The following is a 19,783-nucleotide window of genomic DNA, read 5'->3' on the forward strand; positions in this document are numbered from 1 at the left end:
ACTTGTTAATGTTGCAGCACCACTTAGTCAGGGCAGCAACACCCTCATTCTACATGCAAGTGGAGAAGGAAAGGAGGCTCATATCCATTGTCCTGTATAACTGGGCCAGCATTCCTTTCCTTGCTGCACTGGTGGCTTCATTGGACACCAGCCCCCCTCCCCCCGCCCTAGCAAAACAGGCTGTTATCCCAAAGCAATAAAGCTGTAACAAAATAGAATGGCTGTATCTATATCCAGCTATATGATTTGCAAAATATATCCAGTTTTTACAAAAACACTGGGAAATAGTTGCAGTTCTATGATATCCCTGTGCAATAATGTTGCAGATGCAGCCTTTGATTAGATTTGGTTACAGGAAAGATCGTGTATTTCTAGCTAGTTGTTTATTCCTTTTTATTTTAAAAAATGTTCCTCTTCTGTCTTTTTATATAGTGGGAATCCCAAGCTACCCAAATGCAGTTATCTTCCCTTTAAAACCACTAGGGGAAGTCCTTGAAGTGATGTATCCCCTGCCTACTATTAAAACTTTGTGGTTGCATAAATTATCTGACCACCAAGGTTGGTAACTAAATTTGCAATATGTTCAGTGCTTGCAAGTAATAGTTTTCAACTCCTAGATGCTGTGGTGTAATTACAGGACAGAGGAGCCTTTTTTTAGTATTATTATGAAGGCCAATTCATCAAGTGACAGGAATCAGCAATGGAACCCCTTAGGTCGGAGAAAGAGTCCTTTGCTATCTTGCTCCATCTTTGCATGTAAACATTTCTAACTGATGTGGCAGAATTAGGGTGTGGAACTGAGTGCTAGAAACAGCTCTTTCCCCAACCCTTCAGAGTTCATACAGGCTCAGACTGCTAGAGGAGTCTTTGTGGCAGGACAGTGTTCTCCATACCAGTGTATAATGATTGCTGATCACACAATGCCACCAGAATGAAAAGACTAAACTTAAATCCCAATCTTTTAAAATCTGTGAATTATGTTGTAATTAATCAGCTGATACATTCAGATCCGATCATTGCTGTTGTTGCTGTTTGGTTTTAGGGTTTTTTATTTGCTTACTCTAGTAAAACATGTGTTATCACCTTGAACTAAAAACATAAGAAAACAGAAAAATAGCCACACTTGCTGTTGTCCCTTTTTGGACTTCTCTATGAGATCAGATTTGTGCAACTGAAACCCAGCCATGGCTGTGCAGCCACTTCATTGTGCATTAGTATTGCCTGCATAGTGAAGCTGTAGGCTGATTTATTCCTCTCAAGCAGTTAGACTTATCTGCAGCACATGATAAGGTTACTTTTTCTCTATTGTTTATTATTTGTGCCCTTTCCTTCAAGATAAATATTCCAGCGTGTCATAATGAAAGACAAAACAATCAGTTAAAAATACAGCCACATTAAAACTTAACAAAAGCAGCATAAAACAAATTTGACAAGGAATAAATCTGCTGAAACGTCTGTGAAAATAAAAAAGTATTTCCCTTGACACCAGGAAGGTAAGGCAGGCATCAGGCAAGCTTATTGGTTGAGAGTGTTCAATGGTAGGAGGCCACCACGAAGAAGGCCCTTTTCCCAGAAGCCACCCACTGCCTGAAAGGGTTTTCCACATTCACTGAAATTTGAAAGCTGTTTTCCCTGAATGAAGGACACCACCATTTCCCCATGTGTCCTTTGGTAATGTTTATGAAGATCCATGTGCCAATATTTGAACTGATACAGAAAAGTCAACACTTACTTGTTAATCTAGGACATAAGTCCTCAGGGGGGATTCCTCCTACGCAAGTCCCAGTGAGAAGAACAATGTTTGCCTTCAAGTCCCTTAATGATACATCTAAAAAGATAAAAATAAACATTCAACTGGAACAGGATGGATTGAATTGGCAGTTACTAATTGCAGAGGGACAAAGATGGGCATTTCCCCTTTGCGTTCAAATAAACCCTGTCCGTGATGGGTCTACATTTCTCATTGGGTAATATAAATATTAAATAAATGTCTGTACAATGCTATGCCTTTGAAAACATATTCCTGAGTGCAAATTTAGGGCTGTGGGATGGTTCTCTTACTCTGTAAGGGATGTAGTAATGGGATTTGTCCACCTTTAAAGCATTCCTAAAATGGGTGCATCTATGGCTATGAAGCATTTTCTGTTTCATAGGGGACTATGAGAAACTGGTTTGTGTGTGCCCAGGATTTGTGGGAGGAGCTCCTGATCTTCTTTTAAATAACTCCAGAAGCACTTTCTCATTTGTAGAGTTGCTGAAATTACATCTTAAGTATTTCTGCTTAAGAGAGCCTATGCCGAACAGCCCTTAATTGGATTTTCATGGTGATTGACAGCATTTCATTATGACAGTAACTTTCTTTGGCTAGACTGCCACAAACCTTGTTTGGATTCTCTCTTTCTCTTCCCCCCACCCCCCAGTTCTCCATCAAAGCTCATTTTTATCCCTGAATTCCCGGTGGCGCAATCGCAATTGTGAAAGAGCCTTTTAGCACCTTTGTTGTCTCCATCCCTGGTGGTGATTGGACCCAGCTGGTTGTAGAGAAGAATGCCCTTCTCACAAAGCGACTCTGTCTCCTGTCTCCGCAGTTTCAATAATTTTAAGAGCTCCGAAACCTGTTGAGGATTCGAAGTAGCTTTAGATGTGGAATGAGTGTTAAGTATTAGTTATCGGGAGATTAGGGCCCCGGGGACGGCGGGAGATAAACAACCACAATTAAGGCAAAATCTGCCATAGTAAACAAAATTTAGCTGAAACAGATGCCCCGACCCATTTGGGGGGATTGATTTGAGGGTGACGAGGAATCGATTTTTGTCTCATTTACACTTTGCAAAACCCCATCGTGATAAGCTGGGAGGATAAATATTTCATACACTCCTGATTTTAGTTAATTTTTTCCCTTCCTAGCACCTCACAGTGGGTCTGCTCTCTGCTAACGGTGACCAGGCCTAAGTTTATCCTGCATTCACACGGAGCAACTAATTGGCTATGAAGGGCCCCTGTGTTTAAATGGGCTTGACAGGAATTTAAATTTTGCTTCAATCAACCTCTGTGTTTGCAGCCTGCTCCACTTTCTAATTTTTAAATTAAACATTGATTTTAAAGAAAGAAAAACAAAGAAGGCAGGCAGGCTCAGGCTTCACTTCTCTTAAGTCCCTTGTTTTTTTACCTTCCATTGAAGGTGAGGCAACCAGCACCACAAAGGTAGTGTTTCTTAAAGCAAGTGCAAGAGAAGAAAGATGGGGACACCTCTGCAGACCTGCCCATGTTAGAGGAGCACAATTAGACTCTGGGCTTAAATATTGGAGGGGCTGGTGATTTAGATAAAAGTGTGTAGTTCCTTAAAATGTGGTGAGCCAGCTCCACTGTGTTTGGGGGCCCTGCTGCCTGCTCATTCCGTTAGAGGGCCCTGGGTTTCTGCATCCATGACCCATTTGTCTGCTTGCCAGAGGCAACTGGTTGGCCATTGTGGGAACAGGATGCCGGACTAGACAGGCTTTTAATCTGATCCAGCCACCAAGATATTATCTCACTGGAAGAGGTGCTGGCACACAAAGTTCTTAACACACACTGGTAATTTTGAAATAATAATGAAGTGTAACTGGTGCTTTTACTGCCCAGAGAAAGCAACTTCCAAAATAGCATGGTTTTTTGTGTGTGTGTGTTTTTGGCTGTGTTCCAGTCTGCGCTGATCCATTCTCTCCCTCACTCAAATGCTTCGTCTTCTGCTGCTCCTGAGACAATAACATTAGTGTGGTGATCCAGATAGCCAATGTTTCCCCCAACTGACCTGGCCTAATCTGCCTTTGCAATTTGGAGAGCTGTATTTGACTTCTCCGGAAGTAACCTTAAATTGTAATCTTGTAAGAATTCCAGCATTGTATCCTTCACTCCTTCTCCTAATGAGGTTATGACCAAATGCTCATTATAATTGCTTTAGACTCCTTTTAATTTTCAAGCTTATTAATCATAAGAAGAGTTATTTAAAATTGCATAAATTAATCTTAGATTAAAAGCCCATCAAAGCCTCAAAACAATTAAGAATAAGTAGGATTTCCCTGGGGCAGCAAGTTTTATTTTAATAGTGTAGCCAGGTGGATATCAGAACATTTGAAGTGTGGGGATGATTAATGTTTGCAGCGATTTTGTGGGAGAGATTTTAAAATGGCAACTCTCGAAGCCTCATCTTGAGCTTTCCGTACAATTCAAAGCTATTGCCTCTCATGTACACTAATGAACATTTTAATTACAGTGTGTGACAGGGCACTGAACCGTGCAAGAGGCCACCTTCACCATTTTAAAATGGCAGTGGAAGGAAGCTGGTGGATCTCTGGCTGCTAAGAGCATTCCTATTAGTCTGAAAAATGGCAGACATCCAGTCTTCTGAAGAATGTTGTGTAACCAAAAAGCTTGCACTTTGACTTTTTTGCACATTGACAAAAGGGTTGTGTCTCATGCGCTCTTTTTCTGCATTACTACCAGTTGCTGGAAAGGGAAGCGGGTGGCGCTGTGGGTTAAACCACAGAGCCTAGGACTTGCCGATCAGAAGGTCGGCGGTTCGAATCCCTGCGACAGGGTGAGCTCCAGTTGCTCGGTCCCTGCTCCTGCCAACCTAGCAGTTCGAAAGCATGAAGTGCAAGTAGATAAATAGGTACCGCTCTGGCGGGAAGGTAAATGGCGTTTCCGTGCGCTGCTCTGGTTCGCCAGAAGCGGCTTAGTCATGCTGGCCACATGACCCGGAAGCTGTACACCGGCTCCCTAGGCCAATAAAGCAAGATGAGCGCCACAACCCCAGAGTCGGCCATGACTGGACCTAATGGTCAGGGGTCCCTTTACCTTTACCCTTACCAGTTGCTGGAAACCACAGGAGGGGAGAGGGCTCTTGTGCTTGGGTCCTGCATGTGGGTCCCCCATTATGGCATCTGGTTGGCTACTGTGAGAATAGGATGCTGGACTAAATGGGCCATTAGTGTGATCTAGCAAAGCTCTTCTTTTGTTCTTACCATGGGCAAGCTCTTCAAAAAACCTCTTCATTGAACCAAGAATCATTGAAGTCTGTTCTTGGCTGCGTACCTGATACCGCTGACTTTTACTCCTGCCGTTGGTACTGTTTAACCTTTGTGTAATGTCAGCTGGGCAATAGAGATGCATGCAAGGTGCAGGAGTGAGATGGACCTGCCCCAGTCACATTAAGAGAACAGCTGGGAACTGACAGTGAGTCATGGAGATGTTTGGGGGGAGTCTAGGGGCAGTGACAAAGTGAGGTTCAGGAAACAAATTGCTAAAAATATTTTGGATTTTGAGGAAGGGCTTGAATGATGAGAAGTGGCTTGATGAACAAAGTGTGTCCGGACATGCTATAGCCAGATGGAGCAGGATTTCAGAGGCATAGAGACAGAAGTTTGGAGAGGACGTAGCGGCAGGATGTTGACAACAGATCGGCTGGTGAAAGTCGCTGCCATCAGAGGTGCCTCCAAGGCAGTAGCCGAATTTACTCCTGCATGTACGTAGTGAACATTCAGATTTGTATCAGGAGCCCTTTCACAAGAGGTTCAACCAACTAATCAAGAGAGAATGAAGACCAACTGCTATAGGCAGCTTAGCAGGAAAGGACAGTAATGATAAAAATGTGTCAGGATTAAGCCAAAGAATCTTGCTGGTGACTTTCAGGCAGAGAGGACCCAGGGAGCGCAATGTTTTGTTAAATGAAAACTGTTTACGCTGCACCATTGCACAGAAACCACTAACGTTTCGTTTTTAAATACCTCCAGATAAAGCTGCTCTGTTCTTCTTCTTTTTCCAGTGAGAAGTCTCACAATTGCATGCTAAGCTGTGAGAAGAACCTTTTTACCAATCAGGCCCTGTAGCCATATTTATTTTATCTCTTTGCTTTCCTCCTGTGCAGGCATTATGTGTTTTCCTCTCTCTTTTTCCTCTGTGCTGTCCTGACTGGCGTCCTGACCAGCGAGCGTGCAGTGCCCCCAGCCCTAATGTGCCGTTAACGATAGGTTAATGTACAGTATAATGTTTGCCGGGCTCTGGGTTCATTACACTTCTGAGTGCAAGGTCTTTCTGCAGAGTGCCCATGTTCCCATTGCATTATATCATGCAATAAAAACATCCTTTTAATATCACACACTAATAAACTGTACTTGAAGTGCCATCTGAGGGCACCGCCATCCTTCCTAATAAGGTTGCCTCCAAGTAGAACAGTTAGGATCTTCCATTTTATTTTATTGTTCTAGATTGAGATGCTTTCTGCATTTAATGGAAATGCCATTGTCCCCTTTGCTCTGATATTATAGGTAAATTGTCAGCTCAGTTTTTGCCTTTGCTCAGCATTTATTGGCAATTGTTAGTCCTGTTTTCAAAGCCCACATTGTCCATGCACACCACTGGGTGTCTTTGGGAATGTCAAGAACTCCTCAGCCGGGCTTTTGATAGTGTGAAGACTGTGGGATTGTATAGCACCCCGTCTTGCAACAAATGCAGAGTGGTTGCCAAATCCAGGACCTATGTTCAAGATGCTGGTTGTGACCTTTTAAAGTCTTAAGCAGCTTGTTCCACCCTAGCTAAGGGAATGCATTTCCCTAAATGAGCACCCACATCCTTTATGAAATGGGGGGGGCGGGGACCCTGCTCTAGATTCCCTTACATAGAGAAGTTCAATCTGCTTGGTTTAGAAACAGGGCCTTCTTTTTGGTGACTCCAACCTCACCCTGAGGTCTGACTGATGTGAAGGGTATTTTAAGACGAACATCAAGGGAAGACCTTTCTTTTGTAGGCACACGGTTGGTTTCCCCTCCATTTAGTAATAAGTCTCCAATTTTACACGTGCAGGTTTTAATAAAGGTGCTTTGAATTTGCTATGATATGTAATAAACACTTTGGTGTTTCAAATTAAGCAAATGCTGCATTTGCACGTTTTAATCCAAATGTTTAATTTCATGCACAGATTAGTCCCTTCTATAAAAATATTGAAGATGCAAAAAAGAAAGAAAGATACTAACCTACAGTGTAATAAATGCAAAAATACAGAAAGGAAAGCATTTCGAATAACTGTCAATAAGAATAAAAGCAGCAGCAGCATCCTTGAATAAAGCCAACTCTCATCCAACACCAGACGCCAAGAAAAGCTGTTGCATATGAAAATGTTTTATCCCATGGGCCAAAGCCATGCCAGGTGGGTGCCTCCAGGTGACCTCTCTCAGCTCCTGGAAGGCAGAAAATGGAGCAACACAGTTTCACTTTGTTGGTAATATTTCATGTTTGGGAAAGTTCATCCACAGGCAGGGCAGAGAATTAAGCATTGATGTTCCCTTGGGGAAGTATAACACCCAAGGGTAGGGAGAAACCCAAGGAGGCAAAGAGTCCATAGTGGGTTACTTGGAAGTCATTACTAAACAAAGTCAGATAGTTTGAACTGTATCATTCACATCTATCAATAGGTGTTCATCTTTGAAAGGGTTAATCTTCCTGCAGAAGCCCAGTGGCTTAAAAAAAGGCAGCCCTTCTCAAGAAAATGAGATGTGACAAGTTCATTTAAAATGCCCGGTTTGTCATTGTTTATCTCATTTTCAGAGTTGGCAGAGAAAATTAGGCTGGCTGACACTCACCCACATCCATCCCCAGGCCTCTCCGACCTGACCTTTCCCTGGACTGAATCTCTTAACCACACACACACACACACAGAGAGAGAGAGAGAGAGAGAGAGAGAGAGAGAACGAACTTTCCCCAGAGTCTTTTAAGTTGTTCTAAATGAGGTGTTTGGGCCATCACTCTGTCTAGGCTTTGATCCCAGGGTAAAGTAGAAGAAATTTTTTAGAGGAGAAATTGCAATATTTTTATCTACTTGAATGTGGCTTGGCAGAGTAATCAGTGTGTGTTGCTACCTTGTTCTCAGTGTAGTGAGTGTGCCCATTTTCTCTGTGTAAGAACTTAGTGGCCAAGGAGAATGGAAACAAGGTGGGACACATATTTCTTAACAAATATTTAAGTTTTTAGCTGTATAGCATCCTTTCTTCCTTCATCTCCCTGTTGTCCTGGAACTAATGTTAGCACACAACCCGTGTAGATGGTGTTACTCCTCTTGGTGCTATGAGTTATATTCCACCCAACACTGTTTTCTTGGTTTGGATCAGGTGATGGTACAACAGAACAGGAATGGCTAACCTGTGACCCTCTATATGTTATTCAACTACAAGTCCCATCAACCCCAGCCACCAATCAGGGCCAAGGGGAGTTGTTGTCCAACAACATCTGGAGGGCCATAGGTTCCTCATCCGTTTCTCAGAACTTTTGCAGCAAGAAATCTGGGCAGAGCTTAGTTACAGGAAGAGGAGGAGCCATACTTGTAAATTAAGCCAATTTTTTATACAGTGGTACCTTGGGTTAAGTACTAAATTCGTTCTGGAGGTCCGTTCTTAACCAGAAACTGTTCTTAACCTGAAGCACCACTTTAGCTAATGGGGCCTCCAGCTGCTGCACGATTTCTGTTCTCATCCTGAAGCAAAGTTCTTTAACCCGAGGTACTATTTCTGGGTTAGCAGAGTCTGTAACCTGAAGCGTATGTAACCCAAGGTACCACTGTATATATTTTCAACCTGTCATGTGTTGCAGCCCTGTCAGTGCTCGAGCTGAGTGGTGGCTCAGTTCAAAGGCATAAAGAGGAGCCAAGATGAGAGGAGGTTGGGACCAGAGTACTGAACAGCAAGGGAGTTGACTCACCAGTCACTTTAAAAAAAAAACTGTTGTACCAGCAGATTCCAGAGATCAGTGGGTTTCAACTCCTGCAGATTCTGCATTCAGGGGTTCTCTCTTCAGGAGTAACGTTATGGAAAGGAAGGCTTTGTGCTAGCAGGTGGGAACTTCACCTTTAGTGTAGGCTAGATTGACTAGGTTTGTGAAGATGGAGCTGGGGGAAGATTAAGGAGAGAGTGACAGATCTAGCAGGCTGCACTAGTGGCAACAGGGCAAGCTCAAAATGTAAATGGAATGGATTTGGGCCATGTGAAAGTAGAGTGGAGGGCTAGGAGAAGAAGATTAGGAAAACGAAATTGAGAGTTACCTGTTTCAAACTAGGGAGAAGGAGGAGAAGCTCACAGTGACCTTGGGGGGGTAGAATTAGGGTTGAATGTCAAGAATACTCTCTGAGAGTATTCTTGGCATTCAACCCTAATTCTACCCCCCAAGTCACTGTGAGCACCTGAGAAAAAGCTTCACCAAAATGAATTGCTGGTGGTCTGGCACACCAGCTATTGGACAAATGGATGCTTCTGGCTACCCAGAAACAAGAGAAAAAGCTGTGATGAGGAACCGTAAGTGTACAAGATTTCATAGGGTCCCCTTGAACCCTGCATGGTGTGGTTCCCCAAGCAAGAAACTAGGGTTCTCCTTGAACCAGCCCAAGCCTCTACAGGTTTTTGAAATAAGCTTTTCTTAACATGCAAAGGAGGTCACAGGGATGGGCACCCTAGCTCTGCTCCCTCACTGTTTTCATTTCAGAGGGCAAGCTTCTGAAATGGGGAACTACTCAGGAGAAGCCTGAGCCCAATAGAAGAGGACAGCTGGTTACACCATATTCCTTCTGTTGTGCTGCCTAATAAGCCTTCCACTTTGCTCAGCCACACGCAGAGCGAAGTGTTAGGAATCAAGGCACTAGCAGGAACACTTGGGGTTAAGCAAGGCAAAATGGTCTTGGTAGCACTTTAGGTAACAGGGCTTGGGGTGAGGATCCTCATCCTCCTGAGGAAGGCTGCTCTGAATCCAGCTCCAGAGACTGATGGGTCTTGACCCCACGCCAAGCCGATAATTCAAGGTCACCTCTTGTCTGAGGAAGTGTTTGCTACAAGAGAAAACACATTTCAAGCTTCTGTGCATTTACATTTCTGCAACATTACCTTGCAAAACGAAGGGAGTCAATAGAGGGATATTTAAGTACCAAAGGTTTGCTGCCATCTGGTTTTGGACCAATATTGCTTAAGGATAAAGTGGATCCCATTGATGCCAGCAACCTTCATTTGTTGCTGAAATGCGCAAGGAGCAAAATCCTGTTGGAATGCACATCTTTCCTCCTCCCTTTTTCCCATTATGTCCTTCCCTGCTTTTGTGTGCCTTGTGTATTTGTTTCTTCTTTCCTTAGGAATGAGAGTGTCTGGTTAACAAATGGGTTCTGTCTCTTTCTAACAGCCTGGAACTTCATTATACCTGCACAAACTGCCAGCTCCATTTCTGATGTAGTTGGCTTGCTTCTTCCCCCACCCCCCACTTCATTCCCCCCTCTAGCTGTATCTCTGGTTACCTCCTACCGTCTCCCTCGTCTTCCGCCTCAGTGGAATCCATTCAACAGTGGGGAAAACACTGAAGCAAGTGTTTTGGTCTGCCTTTTTCTTTCTGCCTTCCTAGCATCCTTACCTCCAACCTCTGCTTTTGCTTTCTATGACTCTACCCACTTGGAAAAAGACTCTTCCTTATGTCTAGGACCACTCTGGCATGCAAAACTTTATGATGTCCCCCAAAAGCCTACAAATCCCTCCAGATCTACAGTTTTGCAAATGCTGCTGATTTCATCTTGTGCTATCGTTCTCCCAATTGCTTCTATATCAGCTTCAAATTTGTGGTTGGGAATGTATCTTTATTATTATTATTATTATTATTATTATTATTATTATTATTGCCAACAACACCCGTTTCCATGTTACTACCAGTGCCGTCTAACCTTTGTTTATACCCAGGAGTGTGAGACCGGATCTAACAGTTCTGAAAATGAGAGTTGGGTTTGTATATACAGAACATTGGTCCATCTAATTCAGTATTGTATGTACCAGCAGTTCCCAAACCCCCGCCGCCCCCCAATAAACCACTTGAAAATTGCTGGTGGTCTTGGCAGACTATTTAATGATTTTTCTGCCTGTCGTAGCTGTTGTATTACAATTCGAATTCAATGGAATTACACTAAAATACAATAGAAGAAATAAAAGAAGCAATAAAATACTATCAGTTATCAATGTGAATATTCAGTGTGATGGATGTGCCATCTTCCATCTTGGTGGTACGTGTTTGGAAACCCCTGATCTACGCTGCAGTAGTTGTCCCAGCTGTCCCCGGAGCTTGTGGGGCTGGCAGCGGGGAGAAGCGCTCTTCTCCCCGCCGCCCGCCTGCAGATCAGGTCCGGGGACAGCGGGAAGACGCGCTGAGCCTCCCCGCTGTCCCCGGAGCTTGCGGGGCTGGCGGTGGGGAGAAGCACGCGTCTCCTCGCCTTCAGCCTCCAAACCACATCGGGAGACAGCGGGATGGCGGCGTTCCGCCTCCCCGCTGTCCCCCGACCTTGTGGGGCTGGCGCTGCGGCTCTCCTGAAGCCTGGAGAGCGAGAGGGGTCGGTGCGCACCGACCCCTCTCGCTGTCCAGGCTTCAGCGAAAGCCTGCATTCGCCCCATAGGACGCACACACATTTCCCCTTCATTTTTGGAGGGGGAAAAGTGCGTCCTATAGGGCGAAAAATACGGTACTCCATCCCTGAGCTATAGCTCACTTCCAAAGGAATGTGGGAAGCTACCGTATATTAGACCAGGCTGTTTCACCTAATACTGCCCATTGTGATCAACTCTGATTGGCATTAGCTCTCCAGGTCTTTCCTATTGCCTGCTCCATGATCCTTTCTTAACTGGAGGTATCGGGGATTAAACCACAGACCTTCTGCATTTTTTATCACCGTGCTCAGACCCTTCCTTCCCCATGGGAAGTTTCTATAGATTGGGGTGATATTAACAGTAAGTAAATGCTTGTTTTTGAAGCTATTCCCCACCACGCCAAAAAAACAATTACCATATTGGCCCAAATATAAGCCGCACCTTTAAAATTCAGGGGGGGGGGAGAAAAGGCAATACCCAAATATAAGCCGCTCCCTTAAAATTCCGCAGGCACTCACACCCATTCCGTTTTACCGTAAGTCTGTTTCAGCAGTGACATTGTAAAAGCCAAATTTTGTAAGGTCGCGAATTTAAGTCGCGCTTTAACTTTTCACGGAATTTGGAAAAGAAGTGTGGCTTATCTTTAGGCCAATATGATACTGAGCAGAGCTTGTTCCACAAAAGCAGCTGGTCTCCACCCTTTCTCTGCACCTCCCTCCTAGGAACTGAGTTTGCAACAGGGTGCAAAATGAGCTTAAGCCCTGGCCCTCCTGCCTTTCAGGTTAACTCCTGCAGCCCAGCGCCTCTTCCATTCTTCCACACAGCAACTGCATGCCTAGAGCTCCCAGACACCATTTTGTTTCCAGATTTCCTTGCTGTCTCTCTTGCTGTGGCTAATCCTGAGCAAGGCAAGTTTCTTTTTTCAACTGGTGTGAGATGGGTTTTTTCCACAGCAGGGAGCTTCTCCGCTGTAAAGGAGATTCATGGTAGAAACTGTCTGACTTTGTTTAATGGCTGGTTTTACTGGCCCAGTGTGCGTGTGCTCTCTCTTTTTTTGTCTCTGGGATCTTGATTTGTTTCCCTCTCAATTCTTCCTTGACCTTCCTCGTTTGCCAGTTTTGTTTGTGGCTGACTTATTTAAAAGGCCAGGCAGGTAATTGTAGGTTTTATTGTGAATAAGGACATTTGTTCCTTTCCTCCAGGGATCTCCAAGAGTTTTACAAACACTTAAGTGAATTTAACCTCATGGCATTCTGTGAAGTCAGTGAGAGTAATTACTGTAAGGCACTTGGATACTGGAAGACTAAGCACCAGGCTTGACCAGGAAGTTATTGGAGGAGGAGCAAGTTTTGGCACTGATAAATGCCCAAGTTAGACAATCTGAAAAATAATGCAAATGTTCAAATTTCCACTTCCTAATTCCTGTAGTCACATCTTACTGTGTTTAGCAGCAATTAAGGGAATATGAGGAAAGAGGAAGTCAATGTGTACAGGGGAGGAAGGATGTTCGCATCGCTGTCAGTCAAAAGGGGAGGAGCATGCAATTCCTAGGATGGTGGTGATTGGGCGATGGAAAAGCGGCAAATCTGTTTCATAGAAAGATTCATATTGCAGAAATGGTGCAAATTTAGAATGGACCTAAAAATACTTTGGTGTCTTTGTACCATCCATAACCATCCATTTGTCCCACTTCAATCTTCAGCTGCCATATTACTCTGCCTTCACCAATTTACAGTGTTACCTCTGGTACGAACTTAATGCGTTCCAGAGGTCCTTTCTTAAGCTGAAACCGTTCTTATCCTGAGGCGCGCTTTCACTAATGGGGCCTCCCGCTGCATGCGTGCCTCTGGTGCGCAATTTCCATTTGCATCCTGGGGCAAAGTTCACAACCAGGAGCAGCTACTTCCAGCTTAGCAGAGCTCGTAACCTAAAGCATTCATAACCAGAAGCATTCGTAACCAGAGGTACCACTGTATTTGTTGCAGCTGGCTATGGCTATTAAGAAGCAGTTTCAACCTTTCCCTTCGACCATTGATGAAGTTTGTGCAATTATCCCTGAGTACAGCATCAACTTGACTTTTCCCTTTGTCATTCCTTGCTTTTGTGTTACTTGTGTGAGGCTGGAGCTCTGTGCCAGTGGGTGACTTTTGAAAAAGGAGGATTCAAGGCTTCTGGCCCCTAATCTCAGAGCAGGGAAATGCCTCAAAGGGAGGCATTCTGCACATGTTCAGTTGCACACCCTTCTTTCTAATTACTTCATGCATCATAAAGCTCACATCAGTGCAGCTGTTGAACAGAGCACAGAATGCAGGATCTGGTAGCTCCTGCAAAGCTCTCAGGATCTGTATTCCTTTCTGTAGTGCCTTCCTTCAAAGTAACTAACTGAAAAGCGTAACTGTTGCATTCTTAGACAGTCCATGGGGGCTGCAGGGAGCTCCCAGGAACGAAGAGAGGGAACTTCCACACTCAGCCATATGCCTCAATGGTCTCCATTTTCTGTCCCTGCCACAGCCCATCTCAGTAATTGCCAGTCTGATCATCTTAGTCATGTTGAGGAGAAGATGTAATCTAAATTACCAGTAATATTGGGAAGCTGCGGCAGCAATCTGGTAATGCCTAAAGCAAAAATACAGGATGGTAATAAACACATGGGAAACGTGTGTGTTTGCCTTCGGCCCTTTGACTGGACTGGAAAACAAGCCCATCATTTTTTCCCCCTGTAATGTTTTCCTCTCCTTTTCATATTGGACCTTTACAAAAGAAAGACACTGATTTATAGGTGTTTTTTTAACTTTAAAACAATGTTCTCCACGAAAAAGAAAAACATCAGGGGTCATAGTTTGGGTGGGGGTAGAATACTAGCTTTGCAATCAGAAGGTTCTGGACTGAACCCTGATTCGGGGTTCAACCCTCCAGTTGAAACAGATCTTGAGTAGCAATACCTGGAGATCCTTGTGTGTTTCGTACATTCATTCAGTGCTAGTTGCTGGCAATCACAAGTAGGGAGAGTGCTGTCTTGGCACTCAGGTCCTCCTTTTGGGCATCTGGTTAGCCACTGCGAGAATAGGATGCTGGACTAGGTGGGCCATTGGCTCAATCCAGCTGCAGGGCTCTTCTTGTGTTCTTAGATGCTTGATTCTGTTGGTTGAGTCCATCTCTGCTTCTTTTCAGGGCCACCTCTTCATCGTCCAGTACAATGATGGGAATGCTGAGGTCGTCTCCATGTGGGTCTGCCGGATGTTAGAGGAGAGGCGTTCACAACAGCAGCAGCAGCAGCAGGGATCTCAGTGAGCCAAAGGGATGCCGAATGTCTAAAGGACAGAGACTCTGGTGTCATCCAAAGTTTTTTATGCTTTGGCAGGAGACTTTGATGAAGGCATGGTGACTTTTTTATTCAAGAAGTACCTTCCCCTCCCCCATTATCATCACACTGTTTCCTGAAACATTAAGAAAATATTATATATTTTATTAAACTTACTGTATATTTCTTGGCTTCAGAGTATTTTATACATCTTTTACTAGCTTAAAAGCAGTCCATGGGTGGTGTGGATGAATTGATGGGCATGAATTTAACTGTCCTGTGGACTCAATCATATCTCCTTTAGTCTTTTTATTTTTAACACCAAAAATGAGTTGAAATGGACCAGGCAGGGGAAATAATTATGTTGGAAGAATAAAAAGTCTAACCGTTATCAGTCACAGGATGTGTGCTAAATTTGTACTCATTAGAGAAGTGTGTGCTGTTCATCAAAGCAACCCCAAGAGCAGCTCTCAATACAGGGAAATGAGGACATTGTGCAATGCGTCCTCTTTAGTGGGATAATATAATGGAGGTTGGAATTTACTTGGCTTTACCAGTAGGAACACAACCAAAGGTCTCCATTCCCACATTGTCCATCCTGGTGTATGTGGATATATGAATTCATTCACCCATGAGGCAAGGTGACGCAAGTGCCTTGGGCGGCAGGATCCATAAGGGCAGCAGATCATACCTCTAAGGAATGTAGCTGCAGTAGCAGCGGCACCTGTGACACGCTCATTGGAAGGTAGATCTTCCACCTCCTCAGCAGCGCCCCCCCCCAACTGCCCCAGTGGCTTCTTTGTGAACAGGAAGCATTGCTGGTCTCCTCCCACCCCTAGGGAGGAAATGGGAACATCCCTCTGGTGTCTCCTAGACTCTGCACTCACCAGCATGATTCAGAGCGGGTCCCTTTTCCTCCCATGATGGCCTTCGATTCCCCTTTTCAACCATCAGGGAAGGCTGATTTGATTCCCTCCCTTGTTCCCAACATAGATCTTCACTCCCCCTTGTTCCTGATGTAGAACTTTGTTACCCCATTGCTCCTGATGTAGATCTTCACTGGCCCAGGGTGTGGGGGGAGGTGCCCACCATTTTTTGGTTCTTCTCAATTGCCAAAATGTCTTGGGCCGACTTTTCCACTTTTGTTGCCCAGATTTGTTTTCTAATTTTGAGGCTGTTTTAGTAGACCAGTGTTTTAATTTAAAATGTATTTTTAAAGTCTTATAATTTGTTTATTTATCAGGGTTGTGCTGTTGTTTTTTGGAAATTCTTTGGGAGATTTCTCAAAAGTCCAGTGACTTGGAAGACTGTATGATAGCCAACAAAAGTATTTACACTGAGGTGGCTATTTCTGATGCACCGTCACTTAAAATCCTGAAGAGGATCATAAAAAAAAAGCTTGGGAGTACACCAGTCCCTTGTAGTGAGGAATTTCTACTGAACAATTACAAATCCTAACCATTACTTCAGAGGTAGACTGGAAAATACTTTGCTTCCTTCCTTGGAGGGATCATCAATCTTCAGGTGAAGGATAGAGATTGCAGGCATGAACTTATAGACTAAAGTTTGTCTTAATTGCTCCAATGTCACAACCTCTCTGGCAGATAACAGTACAATGAATGACTCGATGTGACCGATAGCTGCAGGTGCTTTTTGCTAAAAGTGAGACAAATTTCTTTCCTTTGAGCCAACTGAGCTGAGGCAGTTCTTTCATTTATTTATTTCCTAGCATATTTTTTTTGCATATACCTCCCCTGTATAAAAGGTGTTTGTGTTAAAATTAAAATTTTGCCTTCATTTACACAAATATATATGAGAAAGATTTTTATCTTTAGCCCAAAGGGTCATGCCGTTTTGACCCACTGGTTTCCATTTATCAGCCCATACATCAGAGACTGATAAAGGATGCAAATAGATGGTCTAGGCTTGTTGCAAGTGATGAAGAGTGTGGGTTCTAAATGTCTCAATTAGCAATTCTAGAGACAAGGTGGTGGCGTGGTTAAAAATGAGCTTTTGGACTTGACCATAATTCATAGTAATTAATTAGCCATTTGCTCAACCATCCCTTCATCTAGCTTGCGTTAACCCTTTTTATAAATGTGTAAAATCTACCTGCATGTACACAGAACAATTACATCTATGGACACACAATTACTGAGGATCACATGGATCTGTTTGACCCACATTTATGTCATGCCAATTTTGTTTGTGAATTGGCCCTCTATTAACACCCACATAACCACCCGCAAAAAAAAAAAGGACTACAGAATAAGGGCCACATCATACATCTCCATTGGCAGAATAGTGTAGAGATAGCAATGAATGGAATGGACATGAATCTCAACTCATTTATTACACCCAGCTCTTCCCCCAAAGAGCTCGGAGCACCTTGCTTAGGGTTCCCAGGCAATCTCTCATCCAGACAGCTTATGAAACCAGCAGACTTCTTTCATTTAGCTTTCAGTAGTGCAACTGTTACATGTGCCTTTGGACCATTCTCTGGCCCCTCCTTGGGTAACGTGGAAGAGAATGGAAGTATCGTGACCTGTGTCAACAGCCTCTGCACATAGAACCATTCTCCCTTGTTCCCCAGAAGTGCTATGTGTACACTTGTCAAATTTGGTTTCGTGTTTCTCCATGTATCACATGAGCTACTTAAGGTCACTAGAGCTAAATGCTTCAAGACTCCTATTTAACTTTGTTCTGCTATTAAATCTACTCAAAGAAAAGGACAACAAAGCAGAGGAAATTAGCTTTTGGTGGCCTTGTGTTGTCATGAAGATGCTGAAATGCTTGGATGTTTCAGGATAAAACACACAATCTGATAAAACAGAACTTGAGCTCAGCTAGGATTGAACTGTCTATACCTGGGGTAGTACCTGCCCTCAGATATCTTCCTAATTCTTTGCCTCCTGGTGGAGGCAGAAAGAAACTTGGCGCTTTGGGAGACACATGTGTCAAGGCTTTATACGGTGAGCCACTACTATGGGATCATTTCCCAGCAGTTTCCATGTAGTTGGTGTAGTGTGTAAACAAGCCATAATTCTCAAGTGCTTCACATGAAAGATGAAAATGTTTAATAGTTGCTGGGGATGGAAGAAGGAGACCCCCAAATATTTGTTTTAAATGAGTATTCCATTATGTGTCTGCAAGGGGTGAGTTGAAATTTGACAATACATCAAGTGCAATTATTGGTGAGAGATCTTTCCAACCTTCACTGGGCCTTGGTTTCAGCTGTCTTCAACAGTGGCCAAATCACAATTCCTGAAAAGCTCAAAGTGCTCCATTATCTGTGTTTTCCTTCCGCAGTACACATAGACAAAAACAATCCCTCCCATCCCATCCTTCTTAGATATCCCATTGGCTTTTAAGGACGCCTGTTACAAAAGGGATCAGACATCTCTATTCATTTGTTCACTTGGGGTCGTTCCTCAGGAGTACCCAAAACTCTTGACTAGTATGGGATCCACAAGTAACCACAACAAATGCTCTTCAATTATACTTTCTCCTTTTTGGTCATTTCCTAATATATCCAAGAGCAGTCCTTTGTACCATGCTGTGAATTTACTCTCCACTGAAACCTTTTTCCAACCCACAACAAAACCTGGAATGGCATCCCCTGTTAAGTATCAATAAATTTCAGCAGATCAAAATGGCTGGTAATGTGGGTTTTTTATTTTGAGCAAAAGTAGTTTGCTTAACCGTTCTTGTTACATATGTACGTATGGTGAGGTTTTCTACCACATCATGTATTGCTTTATCAGCCCTGCACCCATCTTAGATCAATGCCCCAAATAGCTGTTGCCTTCAACTCTTTTGCATTCCAAGAGGAAGCTGACAGGAGATGAAGGCATTTTCTACTGTGCCCAGATCTGGTACTGAGTATCACTAATGTGGACTAGAACCCACACTTCTCACTAAATTGTGCAGGGGGAAGGGAATTAATGCACCCTTCTGTTTCTTTCTAATCTTGGAAAGGCAATCTCATATGCAGCTTGCACAGAAGTGGGATGTTAGTGGCTCATAAGTAAAGCACATTTTGGATTGGAGTCACCAGGGGAATTTTTATCCACAATCCAAATTAGTTGAAGTGTGGCTGTTTCTAAAAATGTACTCCCGAGAAAGACATTCTGGGAGATATAGATAGATAGATAGATGATAGATAGATATGCTCTGTCTTCCCTGAAGACCCAAATGTCTGCAATTTGGCCTTGTTGTTTTTCAGAGCAGGGTGCCGGCAAAGTGTCATTCTTCCTTTCCTCAACAGTACTTTGAAAAAGCTCTCTTGGTGTGCAGATTTATTGGCAGAGAAAACAATTCATGGAACAGATCAAACTGTTGTTTTTTGTTTTAAAAGCCACCAAAAAAGACCCAAATTATTTCAGCTGGAGCAAAATCCTCCTCCTTAGGATCAACTTACACATTACATCCACTGTGTCATGATTACAATTATCACTTGATATTCAGAATTATTTAGTGTGGGGTGGGTTTTCTGCTTTTGTTCATTTGCTAGCCTTGAGTATTTTGTATAGCATTAGCTCCAAAAGCTGCACACGTTCAGTCCACTTGACTTGTAAGAGTCTCTCTATACACAATATCGCACAAATCTACCCTGCATAAGGGATTTATTTATTTATTTATTTATTTATTTATTTATCTATTTATTTGCATTGCTTTAGGGCTAAACCTTCGAGTGGTAGGAGATTTCAGAGATTCCAAGCACTTACCATGGTCTCTGTTTTCTTTTGGAAATGAGGCACAATGGAGACTGTGGTGTCTTTATGGTTTATTTAAACATATATACAACCTGAGCCTACGATGACTCAGGCATCAAACATCATGCTATGCTTCTCTGGCTTTTTAGCTTGCTGTCCTCACCAGTCTCTAGGTCACATCACAGCCAACCCTCAACTCTAATTCAGACTCTAGCTTTGTCATCTAACTAACTCTGACTCTAACCAACTTACCCCCACCCATTTGCCATCCGACACAGAGCCTTTGCTTTCTTAATAGCCCGTTACCTTTCATTTGTTCTCTTAATGGCCCATCTCCCAGGCCATTGTCTGAACACGGG

The 19,783-nt window shown here is 43.4% G+C and overlaps 1 protein-coding gene across 5 annotated transcripts in view; it reads left to right on the forward strand.

Moving 5' to 3' along the window:
• The window catches only part of MAP2K5 (mitogen-activated protein kinase kinase 5), a 933,658-nt gene that overhangs the window by 110,919 nt on the left and 802,956 nt on the right, over nt 1-19,783 (forward strand). For 4 of the 5 annotated variants that reach the window (XM_083586768.1, XM_083586767.1, XM_083586769.1 and 1 more), the window contains one exon: nt 14,580-14,895. The exons of the other annotated variant lie outside the window; for it this stretch is intronic. In XM_083586768.1, coding sequence (XP_083442894.1) covers nt 14,580-14,699 — 120 coding nt within the window. In that variant the 3' untranslated portion in view covers nt 14,700-14,895. Of the gene's footprint in view, nt 1-14,579; nt 14,896-19,783 lie in introns of those variants that run through there. 5 annotated transcript variants of the gene reach the window in all.

This window comes from Podarcis filfolensis, assembly GCF_964270895.1.
Source record: "Podarcis filfolensis genome assembly, chromosome: 14".
NCBI classification, from domain to species: Eukaryota; Metazoa; Chordata; class Lepidosauria; order Squamata; family Lacertidae; genus Podarcis; species Podarcis filfolensis.